Below are 21823 nucleotides of genomic sequence, written 5' to 3' on the forward strand. Positions count from 1 at the left end.
AACAAAAAATGCGATAAACTTGTTGATGTAACATATTTATTTTCTATATCTTGTAGGTATCACTCTTCTTGTACTTAATAACTAGTGAGTAAATTTCAGAATTATTTAGAATCATTTGATACGTTGAATGGGTGATTCTAAAAGCTGAGCATGTGTTGTTTATAAAACATTTGCCCTCCATGCTTAATTATGTACTGTATGATATTGTTCCACAATTTCATTGAATGACACCGTTGATTTTCGCCTGACTCGAGTTTCATTCCCTACCGTAAGTCCTAGGTTGTCTTCTCCTCCAACAGAATTCCTTCTTGAGTTGGAATTGGAGTTTACTAGGATAGGAGGTGCTGGAGTAAGCTCATCTACATTGATTATCTGGGTACTCGCTGTGTCATAGGCTTTCAGAGTAACAGGAGTGAAATCTTTGTTACCATCTGTCTCGACTACATTGAACGTGGGGTTCACATGATGCATTCTTGCAAATGATACAACATAGTCACTTGTACCAATACTACCTTCATCACGTTCCAGAGGTGTTGTGGAATCGGTTTTCTTGAAATAGTTGAAACATCTGTAATACTTCCCTGTCCTGATATAGGCTATGTAGAATATCAAGCTTCCCACACAGAGAATCAACATGATCACTACCATGCTAGAAACGAAACTTTTAGACTGCACATAATGAAATGGCGAACTGGCTAATACTGACGACCAAAGAATTTTATCATTCAAATCTTTATTCTTTTTCAATTCTTCAGTCACTTCGTTCATATCAAGCAATGTTTGACCTCTATGTATATAGATCACGTAGTAGTCCAGGATATCATAACCTTTTGTATCCAGTTCAATAGAGCCGGAAATTTCCTCCATTGATGGAACGGTCTTGACTTCGAGTACTTTGATGGTCGCTTTTAAGTACTCTTCCAGCTTAGTTAGAATGTCTTTATTACTTTGTGTTAGAGTTCTTTTGATCAACATCTTCATAATATGATAGCCTTCTAAAATATCTATCGTTACGGGAACAGTTTTGCTCAATCCATCGGGTTGCCCTTCTCTGTCTGTTGCAGTTATTTCAAATGTCAGTTTTTGATATTTGAAGTTGGCATAGTGTGGGTACAGGGTCCCAGTGCAAGGATCTACAAGGACGTCTGGCATATTTTTTACACTGTATTTTATAGCTGCATTTAGTCCCGTGTCCTTATCTGTGGCTTGGATCATGCCTATATTCTCAGGAACGATTTCAGCAAATAACTTCTTACCTGGATAAGCGAAGAAATATTCTTTTTCTGAAAATTCGGGAGGATTGTCATTGACATCATCAACCACTATCAAGAGTTTAACAAATTGAGTGTTGTACAATATATTGTCTTCTATGATCGAGTCACATTGTGCAGGTTCTTTAGTTACATCATAGCAGTGTTTTTCATTTATGACCGGAACTTGGGTTGATGCTTCTGACGGCTTTTCAGAAGATGAAGGTGTTGACGACTTGTTGTCTTCATTATTAGGTTTAGAATCATCTGAGTGAAAGTTTAAAATACCACGTACAAGTCTTGCTTGCAGCTGTTCAAATGGATTTTTATAGTTTGTTAAGCTTACTATTCCATCACTTTGAAACTTCTGTAAAGAAACTTCCAAGTTCTCGTCTTCCGTTTGAACCGAACGTTTTTTTCTGGCCGAAGAGCATTTTATGTTAATTTCCAAGTTGAAATGAGGTTGCACTTGGTTATGGAATATTTCACTCTCTCGATCAATTTTACCATTTGATTCGAGTTTTCCTGTTGTTGGATTCAGGATAAAGAAATCTCCCTGAGGTTTCTGATTCAAGGAGTACTCACATTTCGTTTTTGTGGCTTCCGTTAGTATTATCTCTGGTTTGTTCTCTGTAATATGTTTCTTCAAAAAAGCATACTGAAATTGAGGCTTATCGTCTTTAGTACACACTGTTGCTTCCACTTTTATGTTTACTTTTGCTGTACTTGTTTTTGTTGAGTCCTTTAGTTTCAAGGATGCTTTAATGGAAAAGGTGTAGTCTCCAGGATTGATTGTTTGTTTTGTTCTCAACACTCCAGTGTCAGGGTCTATCTCCAATAGTTGTTCTAGATGTGATTTAGTGGTAGCATCATTGTACACAACTTCGTACTGTATACCCGCTACCTTTGGGACAGTTTTGAATTGTTCTAACACACCCTTTTGATCAATATACACTTTGATCAGGTATTCCTGTTTCTCTAGTGTAAACGAAACTTCCGGTGCTACTGTAGAAGGTGATGGTGATACTGAGGTTGTAGGGGTACCTGTCACAGTTGTTGGACTATTGGGAGTAGAATCTGAGGTTGAAGAGGGCTTGATTACTGTTGTAGGGCTTGGAGCTCCTGTCGTTGATTCGGTTTTTGATTCATCCTGAGTTGACCCTGTAAAGAAAAGTATAATTCAAACTTTTATTTTTCACCCTTTCCCTTACCGTCCATGAAAGTGTACCTCCCATAACTAGCAAAGATAGTGGCAGTATTAAAATTAATTTCCTAAATTAATACTAGGCATGTTCTTAGCTATCACATAGTTAAAACAACTCAATATCTGTAGGATTGTCCATTATTTTCCCAGTCGCTCCTGACTGGTACCCTGGGTGCATCAAGTGTCTATTATATGTACTTATCTCTATGATTAAGGTACTTAACAATATCTACAGTTGTTATTCTGTAGGATGGAGGTACTTTAGGGATGAACTATCTCCCCATTATTTTTCTAACCCAGGAACAATACCCCGCCTTGGTAACTAGCGCTGGCGGAAGAGGTTAACGTAAAACCTACTCAAGAATCCCCTCCATTAGTCTTTAGTAACCTAAAGTGGAATGTCCCCATGATACAGTCGACTATTTATTTATTTTGTTCCAGAAATTCGTCGGAAATGTTCACCCCGGTACTACAGTACATTTCTTCTGGGGACTATCTAGGCAAGCTAAAATGCTTCCAATTAATTCACTTGAAGCTACACAAGCATATGAACTACAACATGGGTTATTTCGAGGTTTTCAGGTGGTTCCTATGAAATACAGTTGTTGGAATCAAGACTGATTTCTTTTCACATGCACTCTTATTAATTTTTTGTTCACGAAGGCTGGAACTAAACTAATGAGTTACTTGTTTGTTAAATACAGACGAATCCATTGTATGAACGCGGAACTCACCTTCACTTGAAACTCCGCGTACGATAAATCCCAAGGCGACGAAAAAAACTGCTTTCACACAATTATCAAAACGCATTTTCGATTTTCATCGGAGATTTTTGCACTGTAGTTTTTTTTAATCCGATAAACCTTAATATTAAGTAAAACAATTACGAACGACGTTGTTAATGTGTTCTCGGGAATAGAAATCTTACGTTAACAAATATGTTCAAGTATCACTCGGTACAGAAAATAGCACCTATGTGTTAACTCCTGATAAGATAGCGAGCAGATTGCCTTCTGTCTCTGTCTTACGATTTTTAACATTGATGATTACTGTTACATTTACTATATTACTCATTTTGTATACACTGTCTCTGCCTATACACAAGTGATTAGTACACAATACAAGCTTCTTTTTTGCTTGCAGGGGGGAGAGGTAAAAGAGGGGAATACTTGAACAGATTATACCTTGTTTATACTGTCAACATTGGACTGCAAAGTACCCTTAATCTAATCAAGGTCGTTTCTTTTTCATTTGATTAAAAACCACCGATTTTTAAACAAATTTCGTTTTTCCCGCCCTAAAGAACTGGTGTATCTCTGGCACTTTGTAACAGGATGTACACAACACCAAGGATAAAATTTCTCGGATGTGTATTACTAGCCTAGAAAAATACTACTTGCGTAACAGATCCAGTAAAAATAAGTACACGTCTTTTAAGTTTAGAACAGCATTACGTCTTTAATAAATTATACATACAACTTTGTCCTGACGGTTAACAATTTTAATTTACACTAACAAGGGAAATGAAGACAAACAATTTTTATAACATTAGAGTTTTAGTCAAAGGGAAACTAAGTTCCTGTAACGAAAAAAATAATGTAGGCATTTTAATCTCTATACACAAATGCGTACTTATTTTTAATTTATCGGGGCTACTCGTTCTATTTTTTTACAAATTTTCGACTAAAACCCTCTAGTCTTTTTTTTTCTTACTTTTTGGAAAAATAAAAATGCTGGAAAGATTAAGATTAAACATTAGCAACGATTTAGCTCTTCACGTCCGATGAAGTTGACGTGGAAAAGAGCAGTCCTAACCCTATCCATCCATAATAATCCTTTTATGATAAATTACAAGAAAAAACTAAAAATTTATCCGACAAAAATAATAGAGCTCATGAAAACTGAACTCTGGTTGTACATTGAATGAGATTTCAGAGTAATATATGGAAATTATAATACTTATAAATTATAATAGAATGTAAAAATAATGTTTCGTAATGGCCCAAGAATAATATAAATAATTGAACGCGACAGAATCGACTTTATACTGACAAAACAACATGGTCTAAACCTAAACTAAACCACATTGTCATTTCTCTATGACTCAAACAAACTCACTATCACAAGCTGCTTGGCTTTTAAAGACGGTCACCCGTCACGGTATCGGCCCGACTCGACGTTGCTTAGCTTTGGTGTTCTATATCGAACTTTTCGCCTTAAAAGTAAGTCTCTTCCGTTTTAAATTACAAAAATTACCTACCATCACTGGTGTTAGTTTCACAAAAAAATTAAAGCTTCATAAAGGAGATGAGTTGCTTTTCCTTCAGGTCACAAGTTCAACTTTACAGGGAAGTATTTTTTGAAATGGAATAAAAAATAATAATAAAAATAATAATAATAATAAAAATCTTACGTAGATGTCATACGGATTTCTGCTGTCGATATTAAGTAGATATTCTTACCTATTCCTAACTGACAAGGACTTTCAGTTGAAATTTGTCAGAAGTATTTACAGGTTGACACAAATGGTCCTATGAAGGCAGGATATGTTTTTATTAGCTACACATACATTTCACATCATCTTCTCTGTTCATTCTAAAACATAAAAGTAACATGTTGGCATCACTCTCTGAATTTTTTCATTCAATAAAGATCAGGTATTTTCTTTTTTCTTTTAAAATAAAAAAAGTGCAATAATAATTAGTAATTTGAAGTTACGTTATACATTGATTTGTTTTCAGATGAATATGATGGGGGAAAATGTACATGCCAATTTACAATGGAAACGTGGGTAATGAGGTCATTTTCTTTTCAGGTGACTGTAAATCCATTCTAACCCTTGGTACAATCTGAAAGCATAAAACACAAGTTGATTGAAAATAAGTTAAATTTGAGTGATAAATAATAAATAAATCTTTGATAAGTTAGCAATCTAAAAAAAAAACTCCTGAAGGCTATATGAAGCCCAAAAACTAAATCGGAAATTTCCATAAGGTGTTAAAATATCCATGTCAAATTTCATTAAAATCCAACCAACCGTTCTGAGGCTGTTGCAGAAGAAACAAGGTCCACGCACACTTATCCATCACCTTGCGTCTAGCTTGTTCCATATTACTTTACAATGGATCAAATGCACCACCGCACAGTTATCTAGCACAGAAACGGACTGTATGCGGTCACGCATTTGATCCAATTGAAAGTACTATGAAACAAGCTAGACGTAAGGTGAAGGAACCCATAACGGATAAGTGTGGACCTATAGCCAAACTAAATGAATGTCAAGTCAAAACTTGGAACAATAAATATAACATAGTAAACTCACTGTGTTAAATTTATTATTGATTACACCTAAAGTGATTACACATTAAGGGCAGATTAAACACCTGCAGTAATCTAGCTGGACTAAGCACTCGAGTCAAAATATTATCTCTATTCTCTCCCGGATTTCTCTAATAGGGGTTTGACGGCACAGTATAACTGCTTGGGTATTTAGTGAGCTATTCCCGTAGTCAAGTATTTTCTAGCCAATGGCACCAGTTGTAAGTAACGTTACGCGTTGTTGCTATCTGGACAAGAGACAAACTGAATGCATAGTTGTCAAGTAAAACTTAGAATTCCCGTTGTTCGTTCTAATATCCTAGCAGGCCAGCCTAGTCTGCCTTGCAAGCGCTAGGTCGTGGATTCGATTCCCGCCCGAGGTGGATTTTATCATATACAGAAAAGGTTCGTTCTCGAAACGACTGGCTTTCTCTAATCCTGTCTTCCTTCTCTCTTCGCTTTCGGGACATTAAGTCCTTAGCAGTTACAGTTTCCTCTATCAAACCTCTTCGAGGGGCAAAGACCTAAGATGTTATAGTGTGTCCAGATCAATGTGACAGCAAAAAAATAGGCATTGTTGCCAAACATATCACATGTGCAATGGTAGAGAATCTTTAAAAAGGGAAGGTATATTGCACAGTGCTTCCTCCGACAGTGAAACAAAGTCAGGTAAGGCGATATCCACCTTACCTGTTCTGAAATCCAACCTCTGAACTTAGAGCTACCTCTGCATTTTAAAAGAGAGAGTTTATCAAAAATAGACCTTTACCTCAATTGCAACAATGTAAGGATTTCCTGCAATCTGATTGGTTCCTTCATTTTGGGTTGATGACTCATTGCTGTCACATTGATCTGGATGAACTATAGATTCAATGTACCTATACCCTATCAGTAAAACTGGTTATTTTCACTCCTAGACAAACTGGTCGAGTAAAAGTTCGTACATTACCGTGTAATCTCAAGTAACTTGACACCTCAATCGTACCCATACCTATACAGCTCTCATAGTACTGTCTGTACAATTTGACGTATGATCCGAAGATGGCAGAAATCCAACCTCTCAAAATAAATGCTAAACCTATTCGAAAAAAAAAATCATCCTAGCAATGAGAGCAGGACTTACCCTTCTCCTGTGAGGGCACAGCACGACTGAATATGCCACTGTTGTTTCTTAATAGAAGTCAGGTCTAACAGGTTGCTAATTTCTACAGGCGACATCGAATTCTTGATGTCTTGCTTGTTTGCATAGATGAGGACTGCTGCTTTAGATAAATCCTCGTGGTTTAACATTTTATACAGTTCTTCTTTGGTGAGAGAAATACGCTCTCTATCAGTTGAATCTATAACTAATATCACAAACTGGAAAGGCAAAAATAAACCATCATTAAAATTTATTTTCTTTGTTTCAGACTTGAAGCCATGTGGCTCTACTCCATTGTCCCTAGTCCAAATAACATTGTTATTATTATTGAACATATAATATGCATGACACCTTGTTTAGACTGCTGGGTTAAAATTTTTAGTCTTATTCAAGCAGGATAAACAAGGTATATTCTATTCTATTCCCTTGTCCAAATGAACTTGTGTGAATCAGTAAATATTTACCTACACAAAACCAAACTGTTCCGACACTATTGGGATTTATCAAGAAAGGTTACCATACTTGATTCTATTGTTTGTAAACCACTTTAGACCTGGGTCTATACGCTATAGGTCCATGTTGAAATTATTGTTAACATCTGATCTTGCTCAGAACTGTACAGCTAATAGTGCTATGAAATACATTTTATCTACATACATAATCATTTGTAAATGACAGGATAGTGGACTTCCTATCTTCCATCATAAAAATGTCATCAAAAATTGAACAAAAATACTCATTTAACCTTGTCGCTATGCCTTGGGTAGGAATATTATTTCTGTATCTCATTTAACTTTGTCACTGTGCCTTAGGATTATTACTTACTTCTGTATTTGTATAGTAAGTGCTCCAAGCAGCCCGTAACGATTGCTGGCCTCCCAAGTCCCACATTATGAAGTGGATGTTTTTCCATATCACTTCTTCAACATTGGAACCAATAGTTGGGGATGTGTGGACGACTTCGTTCATCAGAAATTGATACAGAATGGTGGTTTTCCCAGCATTATCTAAGCCGACTATGACAATTTTGTGTTCTGTAAAGAAGAAGAGACATTTTGTAAACAATTATCAAGAGTTTGTGGCTTCTTCTCATCCCAGGGATTCATCTATTGGATCAACAATAATCAACATGGTTTGTGCCCAAATGAAGTGAGTAAGAAGAATTTTATTGAAGCCTTACCTATTGCAATCTTGTGCCCATCACACAAGTTCACAATTCTTGCTTTACAATCCACCTGTCAAGCATGCTTGAATGTGTGTGGTGGGCATTAGACCTGAAAGTGGGTTTAAGAAATTCAAAACGTTATACTAACCTTCGTTTCCAAAGAGGCTCCATATTTTTGTAAATAATAATCCCATTGTGATTGGATTTGAGCAATGTTGAATTCATCCAATAAGATTCTCACTCATAAACACCTCCCTGAAAACATTAAAAAAGTTGAGTAAGTACCTACATAAATCATAATCTATTATTTGTGGTGAAGCTGGGTCTCTATTATTTTTATGGGTAAGTTAGCATCACTAAAGACTAGAGACTTTTTTTTTCTTGTCTCATTTCTAAACAGTCTTGTCATCTAGGTAATAGGTAAGTTTGTGGGAAAATGAACACAGGACCTCTGCTATCTAACTGTACCTACTGGAGGACTGGTTTATCAGTCTGAAAAGGTTAGAAAATATGTAAGTATGGGCATCAATCAAAATTTTTAGACACACCCATTGCCTTGGGTGAAAAAATGAGCAGACAACTGAGAACTATTCATAGCATAGAGGGTATGACTCATGTTTTGACCTCTTTACGAGTATTGTAGTGGGTGAGTTTCCATAAAGAGAATCCCCTTTAATTTTTATTAAACATACTCAAGTACACAAATTGAATAATTTCTTGACTGACTAGGTAGGGGATTATAACATTCATCATTGCAACCCCTTGTAGTCTTCTTACACTTACAGGCTGTCTATATATATTCTTTCCCCCTCAACTATATGGCAACAATAATATAATTACAATAAATTTTCCACAAAGTATCTATATTATTGTTAAGGTAGGTAATGTTTACTCGTAATTAGATACAACAATAATACCCTATAATGGACAGAATAGAAAAATAATAGCTTCTACTCATTATAAGAACTGATGTCAAGATTATTTTTGCAATTTTGTGCTGTTTGAATTTTTAATTCCATTAGATAGATAGGTACTTAAATACCTACTGGAATTTGCTAGATACTTTCTCATTAATTATTGAAATGTACAGTCTTGGCAAGTAGGTAATGGCTAAGAACCATTGGACAGTCATTATCGACCATTGATCAATGACCAGAAACAAAATTTGTTGCAAATATACACAAACTTTCACCTTAGTTTGCAAGTTTTCAAACCAAGGACAGCAGATCTCTATTAAGAATTTATCCATATGAATATGTTATACAAGAAAATGAGACATTTAGCTATGTTGGCCCTTACCTTTAACAATCCTATAGTGCAGAATCCAGGATCAACTCACTCAAGTAAGCAGGAACATCTCACAATGGACACAATAAACAGGAAGTGGATGTACAAATAGAATATTATTTCTGTGATAAATCCTGTGTGCACTGAGTATGTGATATTATCCAAATTATATGGGTCTTGAGATTGGTATCAACAGATAATGTTACTCACTGCTTTATCAAGCTCATTTTCTTAAAATAAGTCTTGGTGGTCCGTATAGTGATAAAGAGATAGGTATTCAAGCTAAGAGGTCACCTGTTAGTATTCTGAATAGTTAACACCAAAATGTCTTGTATATTTTAGGACATTTTATTATTTCATTATATTACATAACATTTGAAAATAACCAAGGTAAAAGTAGCTGAAGTATAAAAAGAACTTTAAAGAGATAATATTCACTTTAAATTAGATAAAGGTACACTTTTAATTTCAAATTATTTTTGTTTTATTTTAAATTTAATTTCCTTCTCCCACAACCTCACTCTTTTCTTCAGAAATCCAAAACAAGTGAAAAGTAAAATGAATCCAGCGTTGCCAGATCACAGAAAAAAATCCCGCAACTCTGGAGGAAAAATCCCCCACCCTTGGTCCTTGGCTAGGGTAATAAATAAATTAAATTGATTTTGAAATTTTGATCATTATTAATAAAATTTTACTATCTGGAAAATTCAAAATTCTACACAAGTGCCTTTAGTGCCTTTCCATATCCAGTGCTTGAACGAAATACACAGGAGAATCAGTACATTTTGTTTGAGAGAGAAAAAAAATGAAAAGTTTTTGCTAAAACTCTCCAATCACCAAAAAGAGTGATAAGAAGAAATCTGGCATCTGTGCAATTTAAAAAAAAAAAATTATGAAATTTGAAATTTTGAAACCGGGGCCTTTCCTTTGGAAAATTTTGCTGGAGCTGATTAGCTGAAATTTGCAATATTGGTTCTTCTGATCTTCTTTTGTTCATGCAGCCAATAAATGTCCCTTCTAAGATCTTGGATAAACACAGGAAGTGGTCTAACATAAACCTTGATACCAGGTAAGAAAAGTAGAGATAAGTAGGTAATTATGTAAGAGATAACATACTTAGGTATTACCTGATCTTAAAAACAGTAGAAGAAAGAGACCAAGGTCTTGGTCTGCAAATTAACACAGTCAGCAAAAAAGTAGGTGGAATAGATGAAAGCACAGTAGAAACATCAGGTAATATTTTTTTTAGCTTTAACCCTACTGTTCATAAAGTTCAAGAGATATTAAAGATTTGACTGGACAAATTATTTGTAATGACTAATGACCCTGGCATAATAGGTAAGTAGCTAGGGAGATAATTAACTTTGAAGCCACCTCACCAAGTATGGTAGCTTGATAAATCACACTCTTTAGGTCTCAGGCCCCCACTCCACAAAGAACTTCACATTTTGCAAAAGTTCTGATACAATATTGACAAAAGAAAATCTTTTACCTACTTAAATACCTACATAATACCATAAATATTATGATTGTTCCTGTGATGTCAAAATATTGTGAAATTTAAATATCTTTCAAGAACACAAGGCCTGTTTTTCATTCCTACGCCGCATCGATGCGGCGTTCACTCTGCGTCAGGAGTGGGGGTAAAAAGTGGAAATTCAACAAACATGACAACATCTAGTGGAGAAATTACGAAACATTTTTTCCTGAAGCTACTCGAGACTCGCATCAGGGATTTAAGATGCAGCGTTGACGCTAAAGTAGGGGAAGTGGAATGAAAAACACGTGTCGGGTTCGCATCGCACCCACGTCGGAATGAAAAACAGACCTACATCCTACATCTGATTATTTTGTGCTTTCAGCCTTATTTTTAGGTTAATTGTTTACTCTCTGTATATATACAAATAGGTAAAGTCTTGAATTTTTTTGTGTTTAATTCCCTGTTGTATTCTTTCTTCCAACAGGTTTGGATACCAACAGGATCAATTTTATGGTAGTGTGTTGTTGATGTAGTCATAAGCACTGGAATAGCCAAGATGTTTTACATTGATGGACTGTTGTCAAGATTTCTGAGATATTTTTTGGGTTAGAAATTTTCATTATTCTACAAACCTTTTCTTCTCTCAATTTCATATTATTTTAGCTTTTGGTTAGGTTAAAAGTAGATCAATCAAATTCACCAGTACATTTTCCCCCCATTTTCATTATTTTTTAACCAGTAAAATACTCGTACATAATTGTAAATTTTATTTATATTTATTGGAGTGTGCCAATTGACATAACATAATTCTAATTAATCAAACTGTTAATTTCGATTTCATTTTCAGGGAATTACATTGACATAGATTTCACTCTCTGGGTGTCATGGCTGTTGACACCTTTGTTCATCACAATCTTCCTGCCACTTATCATTTTGAGTATGGTTTATCTGTCTGCCATTATGTTGTACATGTATAGATTTGGACAGTGGTAAGTTGTCTAGCTGTGTAGTTATTATTTTAAAATTGTATTACCTAACTAATGCAAGTTCCTTAACCTCTACACAACTCAGGTGTATGGGCACTTGCCTTGTAATCAATAGGGCATGGGTTCAATCCCATCCAAGGTATGGAACTTTATCCTCATTCATTTGATAGTTTGACCACATAATATTGGATCTGTAAGATTTGAATCTGACATGCTGTACTTGCTTCAAATAGACTATTAAAAAAGACCAATGTGGAAAAAAGTCTCTAATTTAATGTGCTTATTTATCTACTTTTTTTTCCAGGCAAAGGTTGAAAGAAATATTGACTGAAGAGTTCACATTCTGGCACAGGGCAAGAACTGTGATAGCAACAATGTGGGATGCTCATGGCTGGGTTTGGCATGGTAAGATGAAAGTTACTTGCCTGGTATTTCAATGTCAATGACATAAAATAAGTTACTTGGATATTTGTACCAAACTAGGCTGTGGATATTGTTGGTCTACAAATTGGATCTTTGGTCTACAAAATGGGATCTTTCTTTTTAATTACTTTCAGGTTTGGTGGGAAAACCTATCTATTGAGATACTTACTTCTCTTGTCCTTTTCTGTTTTCTTCTTCTTCTGTGATAAGTATGCATCATGAGAATTCTTGTTGAAGGACTGTGAGTTATCTTACAGAGGTTCATTTCCATTAAGCTACAGTGGTTTGATAGGGCACACCGGTGTTGAAAAACCCTCGGGTGATTAATTCCACAGATCTTGCTGTTTATTTACCCAAATCTCCTTTTGTTTGCAGGCTATGAGGTTGTAAATATGGACAGGATCCCTGACAATTCTAGTGCTCTAATCATTTATTACCATGGTGCTCTACCTGTAGATCTGTATTATTTTTTGTCAAAAGTATTTCTAGTGAAAAATAGACTGATGCACACAGTGGCAGATAATTTCTTATTCCGAATACCTGGTAAGTATGAATGTTACATTTAAGGTCAGCCAGTCACGCTAAGACCGGACTCAGGTCTGTGAGACCACAGTCTGCCTGACAGTCTGAGTGGCTGGCATGAGCTAAGTAAATTATGGTTTGGTTATTATGTACGTATAATAATACACTGATAGGGAAAGGTTTACATTTTGAGGTTGGTCTTTTTTCTTGATTTCATAAAAAAGACCAACCTAAAAATGTAAACCTTTTCCTATCAGTGTATATGTTACGGTAAATGTAGAAAATTGGTAATTTTGAAAAATTACCAGTGATTCTTCACAATCACCAAACTTGCTGGTAAATGTAAGAAATTTTTCTAAATTTCTTACTTTTACCGGTTATTCTTTAAAATCGCCACAACAACACCATCAAAAACAACAACAGATACTATGTGCTTTATCTCGGTGATCTACAAATTTGAAACCTTCCGCGGGCCGATTGGGTCTGTTTGGGTTCCGAAATTTTTATTGGGGACCCTTTTTGCGGGAAGTGCGAGGCGCCATGTTTAATTTGTTTTCGTCACCTGTGTGGGAACTTGGGCCGATTGGGTCTAGTTGGGTTCCGAAATTTTTATTGGGGACCCTTTTTCGGGAAGTGCGAGGCGCCATGTTTAATTTGTTTTCGTCACCTGTTGTGGGAACTTGGGTAATAAACCACTTGGTTACTGTCTCGCTGTCTAGAATCTATTTACAATCACTTGATAATAGCTGCGAGGTTTATAATCATCACACCTGATAATGGCAATGGATTGAAGGGATTTACAGAAGGGAACAGACAGTCATTGAACCAGTCTCAAGGAACGCATTTCGCGGGTCTCAAGCTTCCGAGTTTGAGCATTTGTGTCCTTCCTTACCGATTAACATTTTGCTTGCGATTTGATTACAACACAAATGGTATATTCGAAAGATAAAAAGACCAGAGCTCTTTAACTATTAAAAAGGAAAAGTGCATCTCCATTCCGTCACGTCACGCCAATCGCCGGGAATTCAGCTCAACGCTTCATTAGCTAAATCCCCCGAAAGAGGTCTTACACCACAAGGCCACTGGAAATTCCAATGACCATCGAACTATCGAAATGTTACTCAAGGTCCTCAAAGATTTATATCCGTCCGGTTTGTTTTCATCCGTGTCCAAAATTCCTTCGCTAACTCCAGTAGAGCAGTAGAGGTGAAATTTGAGCCGCTAAACCTCAACCTGAAGATTTTGTACCAGAAAGTCTCCTCAGATGACTCGGATTCTAAAATTCCTGAGCACCCGATTACCAAGGCCACGTGAAGCGTTGTGAAGCGTTGCGAAACACATTCCTGTCATTTCGGGTGTCAAGTTCCAGATGGAGAAGATTTTTGGCAAAGTTTTGCACCAGGCGAGAGAGAAATATTTGCATAATGCGCCGTGCTAAAAGCTCGGACCTCACCTAACATGTTCAGGGTGGGCTCGAAGATTTGGTGAAATGGTGATGTTCGCGTGTCAGGTAAAATCATGAATATGTGTTGCGAATCAAGGAATCAACACAACTTGTGATTGGGAATTTAGCCTCGAAAAATCAGTGTCAATGCCAGTGGTGCACAATAGTTTTCTTCTATGGCAAAGGAGAATTTTGTTCATTTTTAGTCCGTCCTTCCTTTATTATTACAATAGTAATAAAAAGGTATAAGGGACGGACTATTGTATTCGCTTCGGTGTCTGTATATGAATTTGTACCAATTTAGAAAGTTACCTAATACCTATTCGTATAAGTTCAACCCATCCCTTGGAGCAGATTGCCCCAACACCTAAACCTCAGAGTGGGCTTTTTGTGTATGAAGTTAAGCTGAAGAGGAACTGTACCTACCAGTGGCGTAGCGTCCATGTAGGGCGTGTATGGCGGCCATACACTCAAATACCCTTCAATATAGGTACTACCTTCAATATAGGTTCATAGTTCTTCTTAGGTCTAGCTTTTGTATTTAGACTATTTAGTATTTTAGTTGACTAGTTCAAATTACCAAAAGTTCCAATCAGTGTGGCTAAAGTCATTGAGCTAGTCTCAAGGAACGCATTTCGCGGGTCTCAAGCTTCCGAGTTTGAGCATTTGTGGCCTTCCTTAACGATTAACATTTTGCTTGCGATTTGATTACAACACAAATTGTATATTCGAAAGATAAAAAGACCAGAGCTCTTTAACTATTAAAAAGGAAAAGTGCATCTCCTTTTCATCGCGTCACGCCAATCGCCGGGAATTCAGCTCAACGCTTCATTAGCTGGAAATTCCAATGACCATCGAACTATCGAAATGTTTCTCAAGGTCCTCAACGATTTATATCCGTCCGGTTTGTTTTCATCCGTGTCCAAAATTCCTTCGCTAACTCCAGTAGAGGTGAAATTTGAGCCGCTGAATCTCAACCAGAAGATTTTGTACCAGAATGTCTCCTCGGATGGCTCGGATTCTGAAATTCCTGAGCACCCGATTACCAAGGCCACGTGAAGCGTTGCGAAACACATTCCTGTCATTTCGGGTGTCAAGTTCCAGATGGAGAAGATTTTTGGCAAAGTTTTGCACCAGGCGAGAGAGAAATATTTGCATAATGCGCCGTGCTAAAAGCTCGGACCTCACCTAACATGTTCAGGGTGGGCTCGAAGATTTGGTGAAATGGTGATGTTCGCGTGTCAGGTAAAATCATGAATATGTGTTGCGAATCAAGGAATCAACACAACTTGTGATTGGGAATTTAGCCTCGAAAAATCAGTGTCAATGCCAGTGGTGCACAATAGTTTTCTTCTATGGCAAAGGAGAATTTTGTTCATTTTTATTCAACAACTGGAGGACATGCAACTCTCATGAGTACTTTTTTACAATGATTTATTTCGTCAAATCTTATTTATTTCCTCTACAATTAACTTTCTTTTGAAGTCCAGTGTGTTAGAAAACTTTCTAAGTAGGTATAAACTAGACGACCAGATATCAAAAATCCTGGATTTCCTAGTTTGAGTAACCTCTTGTGTGTCTAGGGACTCACGAGTGCTCTCACCCGGTAGACATTCTTAACTTGATCCGAAGTTATGGGTAATATTGGGTCTAGGGTAATCGGATAGTGGCTGGCACAGGAATGTGGTATGTGCAGTCTACTGATCACAGGATCTCTACTAGAGGACCTAACGTTCCATATCCTGAGTCTGAGGTCTTGCGGATTCCTTGACCGGGGGTTTACCTAGGCGCTTGCCTTCTGATTTGGGAAAGGAGTGAAGGTACATTTCAGTCGTAGGGTAAGTGTACCATTTATTCGCCCACCTAAAAAACGTACCATTTATTGGCCCACCTGTACCATACGCCACATAAGTCTGAACTGGACGAACTTTTTCAAGATCCAATTTCATCAAAAGAAAGGGCTTAAAGACTGCTATCGAACCAATGCTATTCAAAAATTGTAGTCATAAAAACAAAAATTAGAAAAATAAATGTCGGAAGGTGGGCCAATAAATGGTACATTTTTTAGGTGGGCGAATAAATACACTTACCCTACATCAATGTGTTGCAAATTGTACATGTGTGACTTTTACTATCAGTTTTTTCAATGTACCACCTCCTCTCTTCTTACCAGCATTTTTGTAAATTGTGTGCCAACTATCCTCCACTTCTTTATCTGTGTTCCTAATGTCTGCTCAAATTTGTGAAGACGGAAGTCTAACCTCCTCTAGGTGCCTTAGCATGTAATAGGACGTCGCGTCGGTTATGATAGGATATCCTTACAACAAGTCCGTGGTACCAGAGAGAGATTTCCTAACACATTTTACGACGGGAAGTACCTCTATATATCTGATGTAAATCCCTGGGTTCCCGACTTGTGGGTCTGGGATCTCTATAATAAGTATCCGAAGTATCTTGTTACTAATATCTGGGTACTTATAAGATTACCAACACCTGGAACGAGTCATATTCTCCTACAATTTGAATAATTACATACACGACTTCCAATGTCATAAATTATCATGTAATTATGTTCTCATTCTTGTTTCCACTTTGGTATCCTCTCAAGAAGTTCCTAGGTACTACTCCACGTAGGGACCTTATTAAGTATTCACTTGTCTTGTTTGAAGAGACGTATCCTCTTATGGAAATGGGTTTTGTGTCTTGTTTTTCTAAATCCTCTTTCTTATGGAAATGGATCTTGAAATGTTCGGTGTCCTGTGTGTTCGAACCTCCCTCTTGTAATTTATTATTTGGTCGCGTGATTTGCCGGAAATTGGTTTCTAGAGCATATAGACTAGGTCATGTCTCAACCACATCAATGACATTGATGACCCCAATGCTTTAATAGAGAACATGATAGGACACACTTTGTGGCTTCTATGGAAATTTTGCATAGAGGGGTGATCCCTCTATCCTTGCATGATGGGTTTGATGGGTGCAGTCTGTCCGGGCAGGACGTGTAGTAACTTTTCTAGGGGACGTTTCATTTCTTTGTGTCAGTGGTATAACGTTTGGGATGACATTGTTAAACTATGTTTTGCTTGTTAGATAATCCATTTTCTGTAGATTACGGAGTTTTGTTAGCTAAATTCTCATCGAAAACAAAAGGAATTCGATCGCTTTAATGACCATTTCTAGTCTTTCCTCGGTCTATCCTCAAGTATCCTCATTCTACCAAGTACCAATTATCATTTCGAAAGCGTTCAAGTACTTAATTATCAAGGTACTTGTCAAGTTTTACCTTTATCCTTTGGAACAATAGCTCACAGCATGTGCTCCAAACCCACATCAATGTGGACATTGTGGCAAGACATTTTGATGCTGAGACTCTTCAAAACATGACCTTTGAAAACGAATTAGCACGAAAACCATCGAATTGACATTAGAAGAAAAGTTATTGGTCTATTGAGAGATCCCTATTGGTTTCAATTTCTTCTATGGCAAAGGAGAATTTTCTTCATTTTTCTTCAACAACTGGAGGACATGCAACTCTCATGAGTACTTTTTTACAATGATTTATTTCGTCAAATTTTATTTATTTCCTCTACAAATAACTTTCTTTTGAAGTCCAGTGTGTCAGAAAACTTTCTAAGTAGGTATAAACTAGACGACTATATATCAAAAATCCTGGATTTCCTAGTTTGAGTAACCTCTTGTGTGTCTAGGGACTCACGAGTGCTCTCACCCGGTAGACATTCTTAACTTGATCCGAAGTTATGGGTAATATTGGGTCTAGGGTAATCGGATAGTGGCTGGCACAGGAATGTGGTATGTGCAGTCTACTGATCACAGGATCTCTACTAGAGGACCTAACGTTCCATATCCTGAGTCTGAGGTCTTGCGGATTCCTTGACCGGGGGTTTACCTAGGCGCTTGCCTTCTGATTTGGGAAAGGAGTGAAGGTACATTTCAGTCGTAGGGTAAGTGTACCATTTATTCGCCCACCTAAAAAACGTACCATTTATTGGCCCACCTGTACCATACGCCACATAAGTCTGAAAATAGTCATAGTAATAATGAAATAGTAATAATAACAGTAATAAAATAATAGCAATACAATAATAGAAACACACGGTGGTGGGTGTTACTGGGAAAATGAATTCAGCAGAAAATCCAGTGACGAGAATCTACACTCGGGGTCAAATTCAGCAACTACTATAATGTTCAATTTCTTCAGTTCCCCGTGTTTACTTTCATAGTTTGCCAGAGTTCATTCAGGTTTGTTTGGTTACATCTCATGTTTCAGACCCCAAACCATTTGGTTACATTTCTAGCTACATCTTAAATGCATCTCTCATGATAGCTAAATCTTGTATGCATCTCATGCTGGCTATACATCTTGTATGTACCTATTTCAATTTGTATTTCTTGTATGCATCTCCAACATTGTATTTCCAATGTTTGTCTAAACCAAAATGAGATACATAAGATATGAGTGGATAACTGCATTTCGATTGTGTTCACAAGATTTTTTTTTTTTTTTTTTTTTTTTTTTTTTTGGGGGGGAGCAGTGCAAGTAAAAATCAAGTTTTTGGGGAATAATTTGGAACGCTCAAAGAAAGTTCAGTTCTTTCAATAAGAGATGGACGATCTCACGAGATCCGATACTTACAATCGTATTTATGAACAAGAGTGATCGTTCTTAGATCAGTCTCAAGTCAAAATTGACCAATCAAATGCCTTGAGACTATGCCTAAAAGTCAAGTTTTTGGGGAAAAATTTGGAACGCTCAAAGAAAGTTCAGTTCTTTCAATAAGAGATGGACGATCTCACGAGATCCGATACTTACAATCGTATTTATGAACAAGAGTGATCGTTCTTAGATCAGTCTCAAGTCAAAATTGACCAATCAAATGCCTTGAGACTATGCTTAGCACGAACTTAAGAGCCAGCATTTTGTTCATAAATATGGGTGTAAGTCTGTTGAAGAAAAGTTACCCTGTATAAACAGTCCGTCATACCTATTCAGTCAGATCTTGGGATACACTGTAATAGAATAGTAAAGCAGTCAGTCAGTCTAGTTAGATCTTGATGGGATACCCAGTATAATAAAACAGTCAGTCATGTTAGTTGGTTGTTTGATTTGATATTGAACTCCAGACATAGAGGCTATTGACTAGAGTGTTGTGACTTGGCACAATAGAATAATAGTAATAGTCATAGTAATAATGAAATAGTAATAATAACAGTAATAAAATAATAGCAATACAATAATAGAAACACACGGTGGTGGGTGTTACTGGGAAAATGAATTCAGCAGAAAATCTCTAGTGACGAGAATCTACACTCGGGGTCAAATTCAGCAACTTGACTTCTTTGTAACCAACTGAAGAATTGAACCAACGATATCATTGTAATCAAACAACTAAATTGTAACCAACTAGAAACTATAAGTGACAGAAATTAACGAACGAATAGTTTTAAGTTTTAACTTGATGATCTTTTATCCAGGCAGGACGTGTAGTAACTTTTCTAGGGGACGTTTCATTTCTTTGTGTCAGTGGTATAACGTTTGGGATGACATTGTTAAACTATGTTTTGCTTGTTAGATAATCCATTTTCTGTAGATTACGGAGTTTTGTTAGCTAAATTCTCATCGAAAACAAAAGGAATTCGATCGCTTTAATGACCATTTCTAGTCTTTCCTCGGTCTATCCTCAAGTATCCTCATTCTACCAAGTACCAATTATCATTTCGAAAGCGTTCAAGTACTTAATTATCAAGGTACTTGTCAAGTTTTACCTTTATCCTTTGGAACAATAGCTCACAGCATGTGCTCCAAACCCACATCAATGTGGACATTGTGGCAAGACATTTTGATGCTGAGACTCTTCAAAACATGACCTTTGAAAACGAATTAGCACGAAAACCATCGAATTGACATTAGAAGAAAAGTTATTGGTCTATTGAGAGATCCCTATTGATCAGGTGTAAAACAAAGTCGATTCCCCAAGCCTATTCTTTCGAGACAAAAACTTGAACAAAGGAAAGAAGAATGGAGAGAATTGAAATCAATACACCGAATCAAGAAGACAATGTGCACGAAAGACAACACAAAGGAACTGGAGGAATGCGTGGGAATTTAGCTAATTTGTGTTTTAAAGAAAAGTCCCTCTCCAGAAATGAAAAGTGAAGCTAAATGAGTTTTATGTAAATAAGGACACTCTACAAGTTGACGTATTGTTCATAACAATTGTATTCAATGTCTAGGAACAATTCATATGTGAGAAAATCAATTTCGAGTTTGAATACCTTAATGGATTTTGTAAAGGTTAACAAAATAAACTATTATTGAATGACTGTTTTAGCCGTTTTGGCTACAACAATCAGGTGAAAATTAACCAAAGTAGTTAACATGTTGGTATTGTGGGTACCTCTATTTGTGGTAATCCTCTGATTGAATCTGAACGAATAGTTCCTATCCTTGAGCAAATCATTCTGTCAAGCTCCTAACACCCGGGCTACAACTTATGTTAAAGTTTTGGTAACATGAAACATCTGAGAATTCTTGAAGGCTATACCCTAACGGTCTCCGAGCATTCTTAAAGGTTGACAAACACCTAAACATAATTATGAGATGGTAGATGTAGGCAATCTAGGGGTACCCTGTTCCTAAGCCCTTCTCCGCAATACTCGTAGCTGTGAGCTTAGGACCAGGAGTCCCACTATGCTAACGGTATGTGTCCGGCCCTGGTAAACGTTATATGCGGCCCTGGCAGACCTTGGTCCCACTATGCTAACAGTATATCTTTGTGTCCAGTCCTGGTAAACCTTATGTCCGGCCCTGGTAAAAGTTATATCCGGGCGTGGTAGACCTTATGTCCGACCCTGATCCGGCCCTGGCAGAAGTTGCGCTGTCATAATTCAATTTCGTTTAATCTTCTTTCGCGGTTTAATCTCAATTTAAATGAAATACAAAATTATGAGCGAACGGAGAACTTAGGATAAAGGACAAAAAAAGGTGATCCCGTGCGGGAATTGAACACGCGACCTAACACTTCAAAGTTCCAAGAACACTTGTACCTAACACTTCGAAGTTAACCATCACTAGACTGGCTACATCTGATTCTCAATTTTCTGATTTACACATCGACATCACCCACCCTGTATACTCGATCATGATTGACAATGAATTATGATGGTTAGCCATTAGATCGATCAAATTTAATGGCCCCAGTTTACTCCCCATAAACAGTATGGACTTGTATTGGCCCCCAACGCTGGGGAGAAAAAAAAATGAGGAATTTTCTCTAGCTCCCCTTTTTGGATCAACCTTGATTTTCTTCTTCTTCTTCTTCTTCTTCTTCTTCTTCTTCTTCTTCTTCTTCTTCTTCCTCCTCTTCTTTTTCCTCTTCTCCTTCTTCCTCTTCTTCTTCTTCTTCTTCTCCTTCTCCTTCTTCTTCTTTTTCTCCTCTTTTTTCGTTCCATTCCCACATTTTTGAATCATTATTCTAACCAACAAGAACATGATTAATTAATTGTTTTTATTATTATTATTATTATTATTATTATTATTATTATTATTATTATTAATTAGGTTTCTTTCTATTGTTGTGACACC

The 21823-nt window shown here is 36.7% G+C and overlaps 3 protein-coding genes and 1 long non-coding RNA gene across 5 annotated transcripts in view; 2 read left to right on the forward strand and 2 right to left on the reverse strand.

The window, feature by feature from the left end:
• Positions 1-14: 14 nt before the first annotated feature.
• LOC103519204 (cadherin-3) lies at positions 15-3406 on the reverse strand. Its single transcript, XM_008484290.3, has 2 exons — positions 3189-3406; positions 15-2411 (listed from the first exon to the last, which is right to left on the reverse strand). Exons 1-2 carry the CDS (start codon positions 3262-3264, stop codon positions 184-186), a joined length of 2304 nt encoding a protein of 767 aa, XP_008482512.1. The 5' UTR covers positions 3265-3406; the 3' UTR covers positions 15-183.
• Positions 3407-3885: 479 nt separating this feature from the next.
• LOC103519213 (ADP-ribosylation factor-like protein 5A) lies at positions 3886-9901 on the reverse strand. The gene is made up of 5 exons (XM_008484298.3): positions 9378-9901; positions 8227-8333; positions 7739-7947; positions 6896-7131; positions 3886-5303 (listed from the first exon to the last, which is right to left on the reverse strand). The coding sequence occupies exons 2-5, from the start codon at positions 8270-8272 to the stop codon at positions 5255-5257; spliced, it is 540 nt and encodes a 179-aa protein (XP_008482520.1). The 5' UTR covers positions 8273-8333; positions 9378-9901; the 3' UTR covers positions 3886-5254.
• On the forward strand, positions 5320-7591 carry LOC113471581. The gene is made up of 2 exons (XR_003394221.1): positions 5320-6177; positions 7182-7591. It is a non-coding gene; the product is annotated as an uncharacterized LOC113471581 (long non-coding RNA).
• A 317-nt stretch (positions 9902-10218) lies between the features above and the next one.
• Positions 10219-21823, forward strand: part of LOC103519232 (transmembrane protein 68) — a 16754-nt gene continuing 5149 nt past the window's right edge. The window contains exons 1-5 of one of the 2 annotated variants that reach the window (XM_008484318.3): positions 10219-10434; positions 11330-11450; positions 11693-11834; positions 12136-12236; positions 12630-12797. In XM_008484318.3, the coding sequence (XP_008482540.1) occupies positions 11402-11450; positions 11693-11834; positions 12136-12236; positions 12630-12797 (460 nt within the window). In that variant the 5' untranslated portion in view covers positions 10219-10434; positions 11330-11401. Of the gene's footprint in view, positions 10435-10525; positions 10599-11329; positions 11451-11692; positions 11835-12135; positions 12237-12629; positions 12798-21823 lie in introns of those variants that run through there. The other variant, XM_026830785.1, reaches the window with a different exon arrangement.

This window comes from Diaphorina citri, unplaced genomic scaffold, assembly GCF_000475195.1.
Source record: "Diaphorina citri unplaced genomic scaffold, Diaci psyllid genome assembly version 1.1 scaffold64, whole genome shotgun sequence".
NCBI lineage: Eukaryota > Metazoa > Arthropoda > Insecta > Hemiptera > Psyllidae > Diaphorina > Diaphorina citri.

Bases quoted from the DNA above. Each gene is read 5' to 3' on its own strand.
- LOC103519204 (XM_008484290.3), bottom strand. From the start codon at position 3,264: ATGCGTTTTGATAATTGTGTGAAAGCAGTTTTTTTCGTCGCCTTGGGA. The intron at 2,412-3,188 runs GTGAGTTCCGCG...TTTTCTTTACAG, and splicing joins ACGCGGAGTTTCAAGTGAAG to GGTCAACTCAGGATGAATCA.
- LOC103519213 (XM_008484298.3), bottom strand. From the start codon at position 8,272: ATGGGATTATTATTTACAAAAATATGGAGCCTCTTTGGAAACGAAG. The intron at 7,948-8,226 runs GTTAGTATAACG...TCTTCTTTACAG, and splicing joins GAGCCTCTTTGGAAACGAAG to AACACAAAATTGTCATAGTC. The intron at 5,304-6,895 runs GTAAGTCCTGCT...TTATGCTTTCAG, and splicing joins TGTGCCCTCACAGGAGAAGG to ATTGTACCAAGGGTTAGAAT.